Consider the following 15,064-nt stretch of genomic DNA (forward strand, 5'->3'; position numbering starts at 1 on the left):
TTCTGACTTTGTTTTCTAAGTAGAAGACAGTGATAACTGTGGTAGGAGATATAAGGCAGAGAACTGTGAATCCAATTTCTTTATTGTTTACTCCCAACAGGTATCTAAGGAACACCTCCAGTGAAACATATGTAACCAGATGGTTACAAATAGAGGGAAGATGAGAAAACATAAATAAGATACGATAATAGCTCCTATTTATGGTAGGCTTCCTAGATGCAAGGTACCTAATTAAGACCTTTAACTAGACACCATCCAAGTCTTTAAACAACACTGCATATTGGAGGAGATGACTGGAAGGATACAAGGAAGAAATGGTTACCCCAGCAGAGCTGGCAGCCTAGCTCTGAGCCTCCTGGCAACCAGTGGAAAAAGGGAAACATACGAGGCCATAGGAAGAGGAACATTTCTCCTTGGCAACTGAAAGAAATGACCTTTCCGTCCATTAAGCAAGAGTCTTGTCTTATAAGAAGACAAGTTCCCAGCTGGTAGAAAGCAGTTGTGCCTCATCCCCAAACATCTACCCAGAAGAGGAAAGGGAGGAAAGACAGTGCTGTGATGAAGTTTGTTGGAGACTGGATGCCCAAGTCCTATCCAGACCCGCTAAACCTGGTTCCGAGGAGGTCCCAGATCCCCAGGAGGACACCACACTGCCAAATGATATTGGCATTGTAAATTCCTAACGGGAAGAGTCCCAGAGATCATCCAACTGACTTCCCTCTTTTTGTAGAGATGAAGATAAAAGCCCAAAGTGAGGAAAGAATTTGCCTGGTCTCTTGGCGAATTCGTAGAACTTAAATCCAGAGCTTCTCCCTAAAAGTTAACTGAATTCAGTATAGGACAAAATACGCTTCAAGGCGGCAGAGGCCCACATTCGTCTGAAGTTTCTTTTACTACGCGGAAGTGATGGTAGTGAAAGAGATGGTGCCTTTGAAGTGCACATAGCATGCACTCATTGGTCATTATAGGAAATCGGAAGCCGACTCGTCAGTAAGAATACTTTTGGTTGTGGCAGCAGTAAAAAACCAAACCCAAACCAGCCTAAGCAATAAAAAGTTCTTATTAAAGTCCAGGCACAGGGCAGGCATTGAGTGTGGTGCAATGCCAGCGTCACCACTTCTTTGGTGGTCAGAGATGGCTGCCAACAGCTCCCAGCGCCAGAGGGTCTTCTCTCATGACCCCTGAAGCAGAGTCTGGGCTCCAGGCCCACTGGGCCCCTACTGAACCAATTCCTGTGGTCAAACGAACACCACATGCAGATGGCTTAAGACTTAGCTATTGGACCAGTACCTGGGACACAAAGGATGAGATTAAACTAATCAGCTAGCCCTGAAGAAGTAGTGATCTCCAGACTACAAGATCAGAGGGGTGGAAAGGGTGCTGGAGAGAGGTCAGCCAGATAAAGGGTGGGGCAGTTCCTTCCCCCTCCTCTCAGATCCAGTGAAATCTACATGCAATGATTTCTTGTCAAGGCCTGTGTTTGAAATAAGGATGCTATGGGTTGTCACTGGTACTGGGCTGGAGAACCAAGGCCAACACCAGACTTGTCCCTAATAATCCTTGCATCCCTCAGGGTGTGTGCACAGAAGAGGCCAACCAGGGGAGATACACTTGATCCTCAGCCTGACTGCAGTGGGGCTCACTGGTCCTCAGAAACTTCCTTTGTCTGGGTAGGCAGGCCTGAACAGCTCAGAACAAAAACAGGCCAAGATGCCTACGCTGCCTGCTTCCACAAGCCCAAACCTGACAGCTGGATCCCACTGCCTCTCTGCCTATAAGGAAAAGCCAGAGATTCCTGAAGGCAGCAGAAGAGAGTGTGGAAACCAGCAGGAAGCCTTGGCCTCAGAGCCCACCCTAGCCTTCTTAGGCCAGGAAAGAGGCCCCCATGGGCCCACAGTTCTCTGGGAGAAGACAGCATTTGCAAAGACAGAGCCCTACAACCTGCCAAATAAAACAGGAAAGAGGTCACACCACCTCAGTAGTCCTGGGTGCAACATTGTTATTCCGTCGCTCGGTTGTGACAGTCTCTTTGCAACCCCATGGAGTGCAGCACGCCAGGCTTCCCTGCCCTTCACCATCTCCCAGAGTTTGCTCAAACTCATGTCCACTGAGTCAATGATGCAATCTAACCATCTCATCCTCTGTTAATCCCCTCTCCTTCTGCCTTCAATCTTTCCCAGCATCGGTCTTTTCCAACAAGTAGTAGATGTGTAAAACATCCCCCCTAGACTCCACCCCTAGAGCAGGTAACCCAAGCAAAATCTCAGCACTTTGTGGGGAGGGGGTGGTTAGAGGGTAGAATTTGGGGTGGGTGAGGAACAGTGAGGGAGAGAGGAATGCTTTGCTACCAACCCACCTTTGACGAAGCAACAGGAGCAAAGGGCAGATCGTGGGCTCCCCCTAGAGGCTTCTGTGCATGAGTGCACGCATTCATTCCCCAAGCCCTGCACCTCTATTTTGCACCAAGTGTTGGAGACGCAGCTCTGAAGGAGTTAGATGAGGCCTCTGTTCTTGTGGAGGGGGCGTTTCTCACTAGACAGTGGGAAACAGGATACCCACTTAGAACACACAAAGTTGGGGGAAAAGTGCAGACCTGGCTCTCCAAAGATCTGGAACTCCCCATTGCTGTCTTTAAACCAGGGAACTGGGAAAGGCCAACTGTCAGCCCAAGCTCACAAGGCCAGGCTCCTAAGTCACAGAATGGGAAAACCAGAGAAGACCCTGGAGATCCCTAAATCCCACTGCTTGTTTCACAATTGAGAAAACTGAAGCCCTGAAAAAGGAAAAGGCAACATCCATATAAAATTAACGAGCATTCGTTGAGCACCAGCCTCTGTGTCTGACGTTCTTGTAGGAGGAGGACAGGCAGTCCCACCCACATTAGAAGTTTCCTCACCCAATCCCTATGCCCTGGGCATCCTGGGGAACTCCCAGGCCTTTACCCCACAAAAAGGCCTTGGAGGTCCTGGTGTGAAGCTAAAGTCTTAAGGCCTGGAGAGCAGACTGCAAGGGCCACAGGGAAGAGCCACCCCCCAGGGAGGAGAAGCGGCTGCTGAAGACATCAGCACGCGCTGGCACGTGAAGTCTATTTTCCGTGTGTCTGGAACCAGGCCGAAGCTTCCTAGGGTAATTTTAACCAGTATCCACTCTAGAACAATACCAAAAAAGGTAAGTTACTTGCCAGCCCAGACAGGCACATACCTAACCGCTGTCCTTTCATGAATTAGACCCTGAAAACATTCAGAACGAAGGCTGCTTTAGGCGCTGAAGTTTGAACAGCCAAGTATTCTACATTGGCGGTTGGCCGTCCTCGAAATTAACTCTAAAGTGCCAGCTATTCTTACCTTCAGAAAACACCGCCTGAGCCCCTCAGCTGTCATCAGAGAGGGAAGGTATTATTAGCCCCTAGAACAGCTGATTTAGGATTTGCTGCAGGGGCTAGGAGGGTACAGGAGGATTGGATTGCAAGGGTCTAATGGCGGGGAGGGGGAGAGATTAGCCTCCAGGGGTTAGAAGCCAGCAGGGGCTTTAGGACAAGTCAGTCCATACAGCCTTTTTTTTTTTTTTTAACTTTTTGACTGTACCCCACAGCATGTGGGATCTTAATTCTCCAACCAGGGATCGAACCCACACCCCCTGCATTAAACCAGAGTTTAATCACTGGACTGCCAGTGAAGTGCCCACACTGCATTTTTGATCAGCAAAGGGTCTTGGTATAAGCCAGCAGTTCTCAAAATGTGGTCCCCATACCAGCAGCATCAGTATCACCTGGGAATTACTGCATTAGAAACACAAAGTCTCAGTCCCCTCCCCCACCTGCTGCTCCCCCACCCCCACCCCCCCACTCCTGACCCAGCAAGGGCTTGTTTGCAGTGGCCCTTGACTTCATCAGGGAGAATCAGCCCTTGTTCACACCTAGATAGGTTTCAACCAACAAAGCTCCAATAATGTGGCTGAAATAAAGGCTTATAAATGCAAAGAAAGTATCTGACTGTCCTAAATGATAGAAAGGACTTCCTAGGTGACTCAGATGGTAAAGAATCTGCCTGAAATGTAGCAGACCCAGGTTCAATCCCTGGGTTGGAAAGGTCCTCTGGAGAAGGGAATGGCAACCTACTCTAGTATTCTTGCCTGGAGAATTCCAAGGATGGAGGAGCCTGGCAGGCTATAGTCCATGGGGTTGCAAAGAGTCAGACAAGACTGAGAGACTAACACTTAAATGGTATAAATGAATGTACAGTTTTGTAATAACCCATCTCAGTGTTGAAGAACTCTGGGAGATGGAAAATCTTCCTCCACATTGATCAAAATCTACCTCCCACCCAGTTTTGGCTTCAGAGCCACAAGGAGCAAACCCAAGGTCTTGCTTTACAAAAGACAGCTTTTACTTTTCATCGCCTTGCTCGTCAAGGGAGTGCGGGGAGGGCTGTCTCAGAAGATGCAGGTGCAGCCCACGGCGATGGTCTCCATGACCGCGCGCTGGCGGCAGGGCCCAGTGCGAGGCGGCAGCGGGCAGAGGCGGCGACGCACAGGCACCTGGCTGAACACGGGCACGCTCACCATGCTGCGGTCCTCCTGCATGGTGAAGGGGTTCACGCAGCCCAGACACAAGCACCGCGCCTCCGGCAGGTCTGCAGGAATGCGGCTGGGGTCATGGTTGATGCTGTGGGAAGGCAGGAGAGAGCACAGGGCAGAAAGAAGGAAGGTCACGGGAAAGACAAACCGGCACCCACCACCATGCCCCTGCCTTTCCTAGCCCAGGTTTCGACTGCACAGCAAGCGTGTGCCATGTGGAGGACAGGCAGTGGACTTGTGGGCCTGCAGCATCAGCATTGTTCGGGAGCTTGTTAGAAATGCAGAACCTCCCCCTACCCCAGACCTCCTGAATCAGAGCCTACATACTCATAAGATCCCCAAGAAGGTCAAGGGCACAGCAAAGTAGCAGTCAGGCTTCAGAAGGTCTTTACAGACCCTTTCAGTTACCACTTTCCAGGTATGGGAGCCACTAGCAACATGGGGCTCTTCGAGCTTAAAATAATCAAAACTAGCTCTTCAGTGACACTAGCCACATTCTAAGCACTCACTCAGGAGACACATGAGGCTAGTGGCTACCACACTGGACTTTACACTATCACAAAAAGTTCTATGAACATACTGTTCTAGAGTCTCAGGATATAAATTGTGTGGCTAAAAATCTTTGGCCTGAGTTCATGAGTGAGGACCCCTCAGGGTCAGTCCTTTTCTTTATTATTTAATCAACAGGTATACTTGTGGCCCCTTCTGTGTGCCAGGTGCTGTGCTGGGAAGTGGAGCTACAACCAAGGTAAGACACCACTGCTGTCCCCTAGGGCAGCAGGTCTTGATTCCCAAGCCCAGCGGTGTATCCTAACCATGTGGAGATGTAGAAAATGCTACTTGCTGGGCTTCGTCCCTGGAGATTTTGATTGGACGGGGTGTGAGAATCCTTAGATGATTCTGATACAGGCACTGGGATGGTCCCATCTAGTGTGAGAGATGGATGTGCACACAGCCAACTCAGTACTGCCTAAAAGTGCTGTAACTAGAGCTGTGTACCAGGCACTCTGAGCTGGAGGACGTGGCAATAGGGGAAGGCCTTTCAGGCCCTTCACTGGAGACTTGGAGAACACAACATCAGTGTCCGGCATGGATATCTCATTTCATAACAAGCCAGTGAAGTAGAAACTACTATCACCTCCACTTATAGTTGAGGAATCTGAGGCTCAGAGAGGCTAAGCAACTTGCCCAAAGCCACACAGCCAATAAAAGGCAGAGCCAGGATGCAGACCTAGGCCTCTGAATCCAAGGTCTTCACTCTTGACAGGGAGGGTGGGCAGGGAATCCCCTCCAGCCCCCAATACAAAGCTTTCCCACAGCTGCCTGGCCTGGCCTACCTGTAGCCCCAGGGTGACAGGCTCCTCTTGTTGGACAGCCACAGCTGCAGGTTGACCTCGCACTTCCTCCTGGCCGGCTCAGAGCTGTTCCTCAGCTGGGCCACCATCTCCCCCAGGTTCCTCTCATATTCCTCCATGCGGGCATAGGGCTTTGCCTGGGACACCAGGTCCAGTGGCAACTGGTGAGGCCCAGGGGCCAGGGTCCCAGGCCGCCCTGGGCCCTTTCTCTTGCCTTTGGGGTTCCTGGGCTGGCCCAGCCCCAGGAAGATGGAGATGGTGAGAAGGAACAGCTGGGGAGGAAGGCCACAGGTCAAAGGTAGGAGAGACAGGTCACTGCCTAGGCCAAGACTCAGGGCACAAGGAAGGAGGAGAGAAGAAGAAAGGCCTCTAGGGGGGCCACCTGTCAAGCCCCGGCCTGGTCCCACCAGTCCACCACACCTGTATTGATACATGTGCATGCCACATTCATCACTAAATCCTGTTGCACCTCTTAAAAACCTCCCCTCCTATCCAATTCTCTACGTGCACCAACAGCCTCACTTTCCTGGACAGCTCAGCAGCTTCCCACCTGGTACTCCACATCTCCCCCTGGCTCCTTCCGATCAATTCTCCACACCTGCCCAACGATGGGTTGGAATGCCAACCTACTAATATCACCTTCCCAGGCCAGACCTCTGCTGTGTTCTCCCTCCTCAAATCACACCTGGCTTCCTCTTCTACAGATGATTCAGTCTCAGGCCTTCTCTCAAAACTTCCTCTCCCCGTGCTCCTTCCCGCACAAGGACCTGGCACAGGCTGCTTCCTGCAGTCACCCCCACATGTCTTGGCTCCAGTGTCACTTCCTTAGGGAGGCCTCCGTGGACCTTCTTGGGCTCTCAGCACCCCATGCCTCCTTCATGACTGCCGTCTTCCAGTGTACGTGTGATCCTATCCTTTCACAAGTCAGGCCCCCACTAAGCACAGACTCCGTGAGAGCCAGCGCTCTATCCATTTCCACATACTGCCTTGTCCCCCCTCTCTGCACAGTACCAGGCACTTGGGTATTTAGTGAACATTTGCTGAGTGAATGCCTGTCACCACCCCTGCCCGTCTGCAGCCTGCAGTCTGGCAAGGAAAAGAGCTGGTGAACAAGAAACAAGCAGCTAAGTCTCGCTAGCAGCAAGGTGAGGGTGGGACCACAGCGTGCGGTCAGAGACGAGCGGGGCTGCCCGCTTAGCCTGGTGGCAGTGGGGTGGCCTTGCAAAGCCTTTCTGGGGAAGGGGGCATGTCTGGTGAGGTTTGAAGAATAAGACAGAGGCAGATATGGGCAGAGGGAGCGTAAAAATGGTATGGAGGTCGGGGAGGGAACTGTGTGAGAGGAAGTTTCAGCAGCTTAAAATTTTGCTGAAAGGAAACGGTGGGGCTGAAAGAGAGTGGACAGGAGGTGAGGGCAGGAGATGAAGTTGGTGATCTGTGCAGGTCATGGCCAAAGACCCCTGATGAACTCCATGACACTGGTTCTCCCCTCCTCCACGCCCCAACCATCTGCCTTCCCGACACCTTGTCCACCCCCACCCGCTGCTGTCCACCTCTCCCTGCACAACAAGCAGCATCAGGAAAGCCTCTCATTCACATGGGAGAGGACCTGGGTGCCCAGCAGAATGCAGACTCCACAGGAAGCTGGGAGAGGAGGGCCAGGACTTGGGTGGGAGCCAGGGCTGATCATAAGGGAGAAGCCTCCAGAGGGGACTTCATCTCCTCCCTGAGCCTAGTCAGGCTCCTACCTGCCCTGGACCCCTCACCTTGCCACCCGCATGGCCTGTGCTGATCTCTCCTGCCTACCCAGCCAGTCTTGACCCTTGCAAACAAGTTTCAGCAGAGCCCCTCTTGGTAGAACCATTTCTTGGCACCAAATCCATGACAGATTCAAGTCGCTGGTACAGAAAGACATCTCCCTAACAATAGGCTTTCTCATCTGAGCTTCTCACATGGCATTCTTAAACCCTGGCTCTCCACTCAGAGAAATTCAGAAGAGAACCCATCTCCCTCCATCCCTTTATAGATGGGAAACAGAGAAACAGAAGGACCTGCCCAAGGTCATAAAGCCTGGATCTCAGGACAGACTCTGGAAAAACCCCGATAACTGAGATTGCCAAGATCTCCTCAGTTGCCTTTGGCCTGAAAGGGCCTTGGTGCAGTGGGGCTGCGCCCAGCTCAGGAGCCGGAGCTGCTGGCCATAGCTGCAGGCTCTGAGACCAGTCTCTGTTTCTCTCTCGTCCTGGGGGACAGGACAGAGGGAGAACTCGCCTCTGCAGATTCCAAGCCAAACAGAGGCGGCCATTAATCAATGGAGGAGAAGTAAAGAAACACTCAGGCCCTAAAAAGGAGTGGGGGTGGGGTGGGGAATCGCCACGTACCAGGTTGTGCGGCCAGTCCATCCCGCGAGCCAGGCGATCAGCCTGCAGCTGCCGCCCGCCTGGAACCCCAGATGCCTCCGCCACGAGAATGGCAGCAACAGGACTCAGCACAGCAATTATAGCTCATCAGGGGGCTGCCGGGGGAGTGGGTGGGTGGGCTCGTCATCGCCTGGGAACCTTGGGCTCCCAGCTGGCGGGCCTGGCGCAGTGGCAGGCGGTGAAGGGCGTGGGGGCAGGCCAGGAGCTGGGCTGAGGTGCCCAGGGGCTGTTGACTGAGGGACAATGCCCTGTGTGTCTGGTGGGGCTCTGGTGGGTGGCACCTCCGCCTGTGGCCTGCGGCCGGCCGCCCAGCCAGCACCCACAGGGCCACCTAAGACAATCAGCTTCGTTAGTTTGGGGGATGGCAAGGGGGAGAGGGCGGAGGAGGGACAGGCTGTCCGTTGGTCAGGACAGCAAATGTTCTCGGAGCACACTGGCCAGGAGCAGGACACAGGCCCCATCTCCCAGGGAAACAGCCTCAGGCACTCTGGCCTCAGCCAGCCCCAGGTGAGCTCAGAGGCCCTTGGCACCCCCATAGTTCCCAGGCAGGGAAACTGAGGCCAGAGTGAAGAAGGGACTTGTCTAGGATTATATAGTGAGTGAGGGATGCCAGAGCTGGGGTTCATACCTGGTCTCCAGGCAGGGCTTTATCCACCCCCCTTGCTGCTTTTCTTGGCATATTTTCTGCACAGTTCCAGCCTGCTATGAACATGTTTCTGAATCTGTGTGCTCTCACGAGGGCCAAGTCCATGAGGACTTGATGGCCGGTTATCCCGGCCTTCTGGATGCAATGCTCCCCCTCATGTAGAGAAGGTCTCCACTCCAAGGGCCTGTCCCTGCGTGGCTGCTTGTGGCTTCCATCCTCTCTCAGCCTCAGTTTCCTTCTCTGTAAAATGGGAGCCATGCCCAGGAATCAGTGGTGGCCTGGCCCATCTCTCCTGGAAATCTTTCTGAGTCTCATTTCCCCTGTGTCTAGAACAACCTCTAGGGATTGTTACTAGGACTAAGGGAAATAAGCCACATTAAACAGTGACACTGTGCCTGGCATGTTGTATGTGCTCAATAAACATAGCTGTCTATTATGAAGACTATCACTGTACAATAATAGCGTAATTGTTCTTGGGAACGTTAGCTATTGTATTTAGCGTTAGAGCAAGCACAGTTCTCATGGCCCAGCCAACTCTCCTTTCTACCTCTTTGGGCCCCCCCTCCTGGCTGAGAGCTTTGGACCTCACAGCCTCTGGCCAAAATTTCACGAGCTTAGGTAATCCCAGGTCCTTTTGTCTAGGAATCATGTGCTGGATGGACCTGGTCTGGGTCTCTCCCCTTAAGTGAACAGCCCAGCTGAACGTGAGCAAGCGAGCTCCCCTGAGGAGGAGGTGAAAGGGGATGTGAAGAGGACAGGGGAGGGACACAGAGCACAGGCTCCAGGACTACACCATCCTGTTTGGGGCCACTCTTGGCCATTTACAGGAATCGCCGAGGGGAAGAACGCAGGGTGCAAGGCGCTCCTGAATGTCACAAGATTAATCTGTCCGGGGCAGGTTTCCACAGCATAACTGAGAAGCTGGCTGAGGCTTGAGCTCATGAGAGATACCACCATATTTGGTCAAATACTAGACAGGGCTCTATTCTATCGTTGGAAACTCCAGAGGGAGGGGGACTCTGAAAATACCTCCTCAAGCAACAAAGGCCCCCAGTCCCACCCCAGGCTGCCCCAACCCCAACACCACTGTCCTTTGGACATGTGAAACAGCCAGCATGAGGAGGCAAAGGATGGAGGCAAGCTGGTTGTAACCTGTGCAGCCTTCTTGCTGCCCTTCTGCTGCTGCTGCTGGTGGGGTCCCACAGACATGCAGTTGGGGGGCCCCTCCCTGCATCCACAGAAAGGGAGAAATTAAAAGATGGTGATTGGGCTACAAGGGGGTTCCTCAGCTTCTCAGGACCCCTGAAACCACCACACTCTTCTTCCCTGCCAGCAACACACACTGCGGGCTTCCATCTCCCAAAGACAGGGCTTGGCTGCCTCAGCTTCCAACATCACACAGATTCCAGGGTCCTGGCCTCAGAGTTCTGAGGGAGCCCCAGGAATCTGCACCTTACCAAGGCCCCAGTCAGGGAACCACAGGGCTCCTCACTCATCACCTGCCCCATCACCATTCTCCCACAGGGAGACCAAGGCCCAGGGAGGGACAGGCCCTACCCAAGCTCACACAGCATGCTGGTGCAAAGCTGGGTAAGGCTGGTTCAAGCACAATTTATTCTCCTAATTCTTAATCAGGGGGCCTGGATTCAATCCCTGGTCAGGGAACTAGATCCCACATGCCGCAACTAAGAGTTCATATGCTACAATTGAAGATCCCACATGCCACAACTGAGACCTGACACAGGCAAATAAATAAATTCAAATATTTTTTTAAAGGACGGAAAACCTAGAAGCCAGGCCAGTCCCTCTGGTGGCCCCAGAGAGGGGAGGGGGATCTGTGGATACTTAAGCAGGTTCAGGGAGGAGTCAAGGATGGGCCCAGTTACCATCATTGGGTTTCCCATTCCTGGGCCAGCTCAAGCCAGGAAGCAGGCCCGTTCTTCCAACCTTGGTTTCTAGAAACCACTGAGAAGTCATCAGACCTGACGGATATCCTGAGGATGAACCCTGGCTGACCACTGAGGGACCTTACCTCGCAGGTCAGAGCCAGGCCTGAAGGAGGCATGATAACAGAGACCCCACAGAGACCCCTTAGATCTTTTCTCACAGTCAGTTATCAATAAAGGGGAATGAGGGAAGGGCTTCATGGGCTGGAGAACGAGGGGCAGGAAATGGTCGTGCTCAGAGCCACCAGGTCCCTCGGAGGCCGCCCAGCTAGAAGCAGTTCTGTACTCACCGCCAGGTGGCACCACCAGAAAGCCAGATGTCCCTGAGGAGCAGGCAAACCCTGGCAGAACTTTCACACCAGCCACTCCTTTTCCCTGGATGAAAACAAGGGAACCAGGTAAGTAAAAGGCTTGTGCCTGCCCATGGCCGCCAGAGCAACCCTAGAGTTGATAAGGACCAGTGCCTGGGACACCTTCCACATCAGAGCAGGAACTGCATGACACACAACCAGCCAGGAGTGAGGGGGCAGGGGCTGGGTGGTGGCTTCTGTCTGCTGTGTGACTGCCTTTACTTGGAGCACCTTCCATGTGTTAGGCCCTAGGCCTCTGGCACCAGGACAACGTAATCTTCAGGAAAACAATAAGTAATAATAGCTGCTGCTTAATTCTACTTAGACTACCTGCATGCATGCATGCTCAGCCGCTCAGTCGCGTCCAACTCTTGCAACCCCATGGACAGTAGCCCATCAGGCTCCTCTGTCCATGGGATTTCCCAGGCAAGAATACTGGAGTGTGTTACTATTTCTTCCTCCACTTAGACAACCTAGTACAGTGATAAGTCTTTCATGAGCATTGTTTTTTGTAGTTGTTTGTTTTTTAATCTTTTGGCCACACTGCTCAACAAATGGGATCTCAGTCTGCCGACCAGGGATTGAACCCGTGCCTTCTGCATTGGAAGCATGGAGTCTTAACCACTGGACCACCAGGGAAGTCTCACGTGCACTGCTTTATTAAATCCTTCCAACCACCCTGTGGTGAGGTCTTAATTTTATTCTGAATCTACATATGGAGAAACTGAGGCTCAGAGAGCCCAGAGTCACAGAGAATTCAAAGCAAATTTGATTCCCATGCATGCTGTTTCCTGCTGTGCAGGAAGGAGAGGGGCATCACAGCCAGCAAGGAGGCAGGAATGTCCAACTGGTCAGCTGGTCATTGAGGAGGGTCTATGCTTGCCTCAGCCACACCTTGACATCGTCAAACCAGATCCTGCATGTTGGGGCCATCACTGAACCCAAGCCCAAACAGAGTCCTCATAGGGATCTAAGAGTTCCCAGGCTGTGGGTCTGGCACCAGCAATATTCCTGGCTCATAGTAGGTATTCACTAAATACCTGATGGATTCAATCCAAACAGCTATATATATGTGACACAGGGTGGTAATGTTGGGATGGAGCATGGGAGGCCAGAGGAGCGGGGACCCAGAGGAGAAGATGCAGCCCAGGATGTCAGAGTTCAGACTCCAGAGGTTGACAGACCTGAGTTTTAATTCTGCCTCTGCCACTTCAGAGCTCTGTGACCTCAGGAAAGTTACTTGGCATCTCTGAACTTAGTTTCTTATGCACAGTAGAGATAATAGTAACTTGGCTCTCAGTGGATGGTTGTGGGGACCAAACGAGATAATGCATGTTATAGCCCTTAGCAGAGCACCTGACAAAAGCCCGCAATCAGTGGCAGCTGCAATTGTCACTGTGATCGTTAAAACAAGTTTTGACTTGGGCCTTCCAAAGTATGCTTCTGGGGACCTTCCTGGTGGTCCAGTGGCTAACACTTCACCTTCCCAATGCAGGGGGCCCAGGTTTGATTCCTAGCCAGAGAACTAGACCCCACATGCTGCAACTAAGAGTTTGCATGCTGCAACTAAAGATCCCACGTGCCACAGCTAAGACCTGGCGCAGCTAAATGTATAATTTTTTTTCTAAAAAAGGTTGCTACCTAGGATGTTCCTGGGTAAGAAGGGCATTGTGATAGGGGAACAAGGATAGAACCAGCAGAAGAATGTAGAGGTCCCTGTTCCCCATGGGCCCACCCTGGAGCCTTGGCTGAGCCAGGAAGGCCTGTGGGATTCAGTGTAGAGATTTGCCCAAGTGGACCCAGTAAGGTCAGAGGAGGCAGAAGGAGACTAGCAGGCGCCTCTGCTGCAAGATGGAGGGGGCTGTGGCCAAGAGGGCGCATCCTCCACTGGAGGTCTTGGCTCTCCTGCCGAGCTGCCCACCCCATCCCCCACCCTCTCGGGGTAGGAGTTCTTCTCCCAGGCCCATATTTGCACAAATGCCTCCCTCACTGCTCGCTTCAGGGCCCCAGCCAAGAGGCACTATTTTAAGCTCCCTGGACAGGAACGCTGTTGGTGGGAACAGACCCAGCCAGAAAGCTCCCAGTTCTCAAAAAAGGGCAAGGCCTGGGTGAATGGGCGGCCACTGGGATATGCAGAAGGCCCACCACGTCCACATGACCCTCTGCCCAGGCCAGGAGCCAATGCCTCCGTTTCCAGGGGCAGTCAAGGAAACGTGAGCGGAGGCCGGGTAGGACTCTAAGAGGTGGGCTTGTGCTCTGGGACTGGGTGGCCGAGGCCACCCTTCCACCCAGGATTCAGCCTTGAAAATGTCAAGTTTGTGTTTCTGGGTTGCAGATTGACACTGGGGAATATCTTGTGTTAGCCCTAACTAGTGTAAGAACTCCTTTTAAAGCATCTTTGCTGGACACCTCCAGTGTAGGGCGATCATTTGTCTCTGAGGCTGCACATCCCACTTTTCAAAGCTTTTGCTGTTGAAAATAACAGTGATAAAGGTCTTATCTTTCATTATACTACAGTTCCTCCTATCATGCAATAGGGTATAGTGGCAATTGCAGACTTCAGAAATGGTGCTTGGACACTTGCTCTGTCACATCCATTTTTTTGCTACTTCAGTGAGCCTCAGTTGCCTCATAGGGTTGTTAAAATGGCTTTATCATAAAAATTATGATTTGCCCACATATAATGGATACTTAAGATTTGGCTAGTTTGGGTTGCTTTTATAGTAATATGGTTGGTTTGTGTGTGACTGTGTTTGTTGTATGGTGTTTTTGTGGTATGTGTGCTATTTTTGCTTTCTGATTGTGAAGAACCAGTATAGATTAATATTTAAAGCATAGACTTTGAATTACAGCAACTGCATCCCAGCCCCACCACGAAACAGCTGAGTCACCTCGGGCAAGTAACCTAACTCTTCTGAGCCTGTGTCTTCCTTTAGAGGAGGGCAAATTTAATGGGAAAACGTACATAAAGCACCTGGCACAGTGTGGGCTCAGTGAATGGCTATGCTACACATTATTCTTAGCTGTGCTCAATCAGGTCACACCAAACAATTCTAGAATCACTTTCTTCTAGAACTTTTCAGCTGCCAGAGTGCCAGTAATAGCATAGACTGCCCTGGGAAAGAGTGAGCTCCCCATTAGCCGAGGTGTTCTAGTGGAGGCCAGAGACCAGTTGTGAGAGAAATTCAAGAAAAAGAGAGAGCTGTCCTCTCTGAGCTTTATAAGTTCCCTTCCAGCCTGGAGAGGTCAAGTCTGACGTCTGAGGCCTCAGGCCCCCATGCAGGGCTGTCCTGCCTGCCTCTACTTGCCCAGACCTAGACAGGAAGGAGCCCAAGGGGGCCTGTGAGGGATGTGGAATAAACAGCCTGTCCTCATGGCAGATGGAGGCGCCGGGCCCCCTGCCCACCAGCATATCCTCCCCTCAGTCCCGGGGGATGTTTATAATCTGGTCAGAGTTTACAGGACGTCTGGACTTACAAAATCCAGAGTTCTGACTTCCTCCCCGCAAACTGTCAGCCCCCCTCCTCTTGCTGGGTGGGTCTGCACCTATTTTGGGTGGGAAGCCCCATCCTCTAGGGGAAGCAGGAAAAGGGTGAGAAATGTTCTCTTCAGAGCCCCAGAGCCTGGACCCCAGAGGAGGAGGAAGCTTGTGCTGTGGGGGATAAGCAGAGAAGGCAGTGGTGTCTCACAGCTGCTTATGGGAGAGGAGTCCTGGGAGGGAAGGGAAGGGGGAGGGGGGACACTTCCCTTGCAGCTTGGGTTCAAAGACCTGCTC

At 52.2% G+C, this 15,064-nt stretch overlaps 1 protein-coding gene across 4 annotated transcripts in view; it reads right to left on the bottom strand.

Annotated features, from left to right (window-relative positions):
* Positions 1 to 4,363: 4,363 nt before the first annotated feature.
* The window catches only part of IL17B (interleukin 17B), a 42,965-nt gene continuing 32,264 nt past the window's right edge, over positions 4,364 to 15,064 (bottom strand). For all 4 annotated transcript variants that reach the window (XM_081495734.1, XM_081495732.1, XM_081495735.1 and 1 more), the window contains 5 exons: positions 11,230 to 11,314; positions 8,976 to 9,233; positions 8,309 to 8,442; positions 5,913 to 6,202; positions 4,364 to 4,663 (listed from right to left, as the gene is read on the bottom strand). In XM_081495734.1, coding sequence (XP_081351860.1) covers positions 4,432 to 4,663; positions 5,913 to 6,202; positions 8,309 to 8,329 — 543 coding nt within the window. In that variant the 5' untranslated portion in view covers positions 8,330 to 8,442; positions 8,976 to 9,233; positions 11,230 to 11,314 and the 3' untranslated portion in view covers positions 4,364 to 4,431. The remainder of the gene's footprint in view (positions 4,664 to 5,912; positions 6,203 to 8,308; positions 8,443 to 8,975; positions 9,234 to 11,229; positions 11,315 to 15,064) is intronic.

Source organism: Giraffa tippelskirchi, chromosome 6 (assembly GCF_054371585.1).
Source record: "Giraffa tippelskirchi isolate mGirTip1 chromosome 6, T2T-mGirTip1v1.2.pri, whole genome shotgun sequence".
NCBI classification, from domain to species: Eukaryota; Metazoa; Chordata; class Mammalia; order Artiodactyla; family Giraffidae; genus Giraffa; species Giraffa tippelskirchi.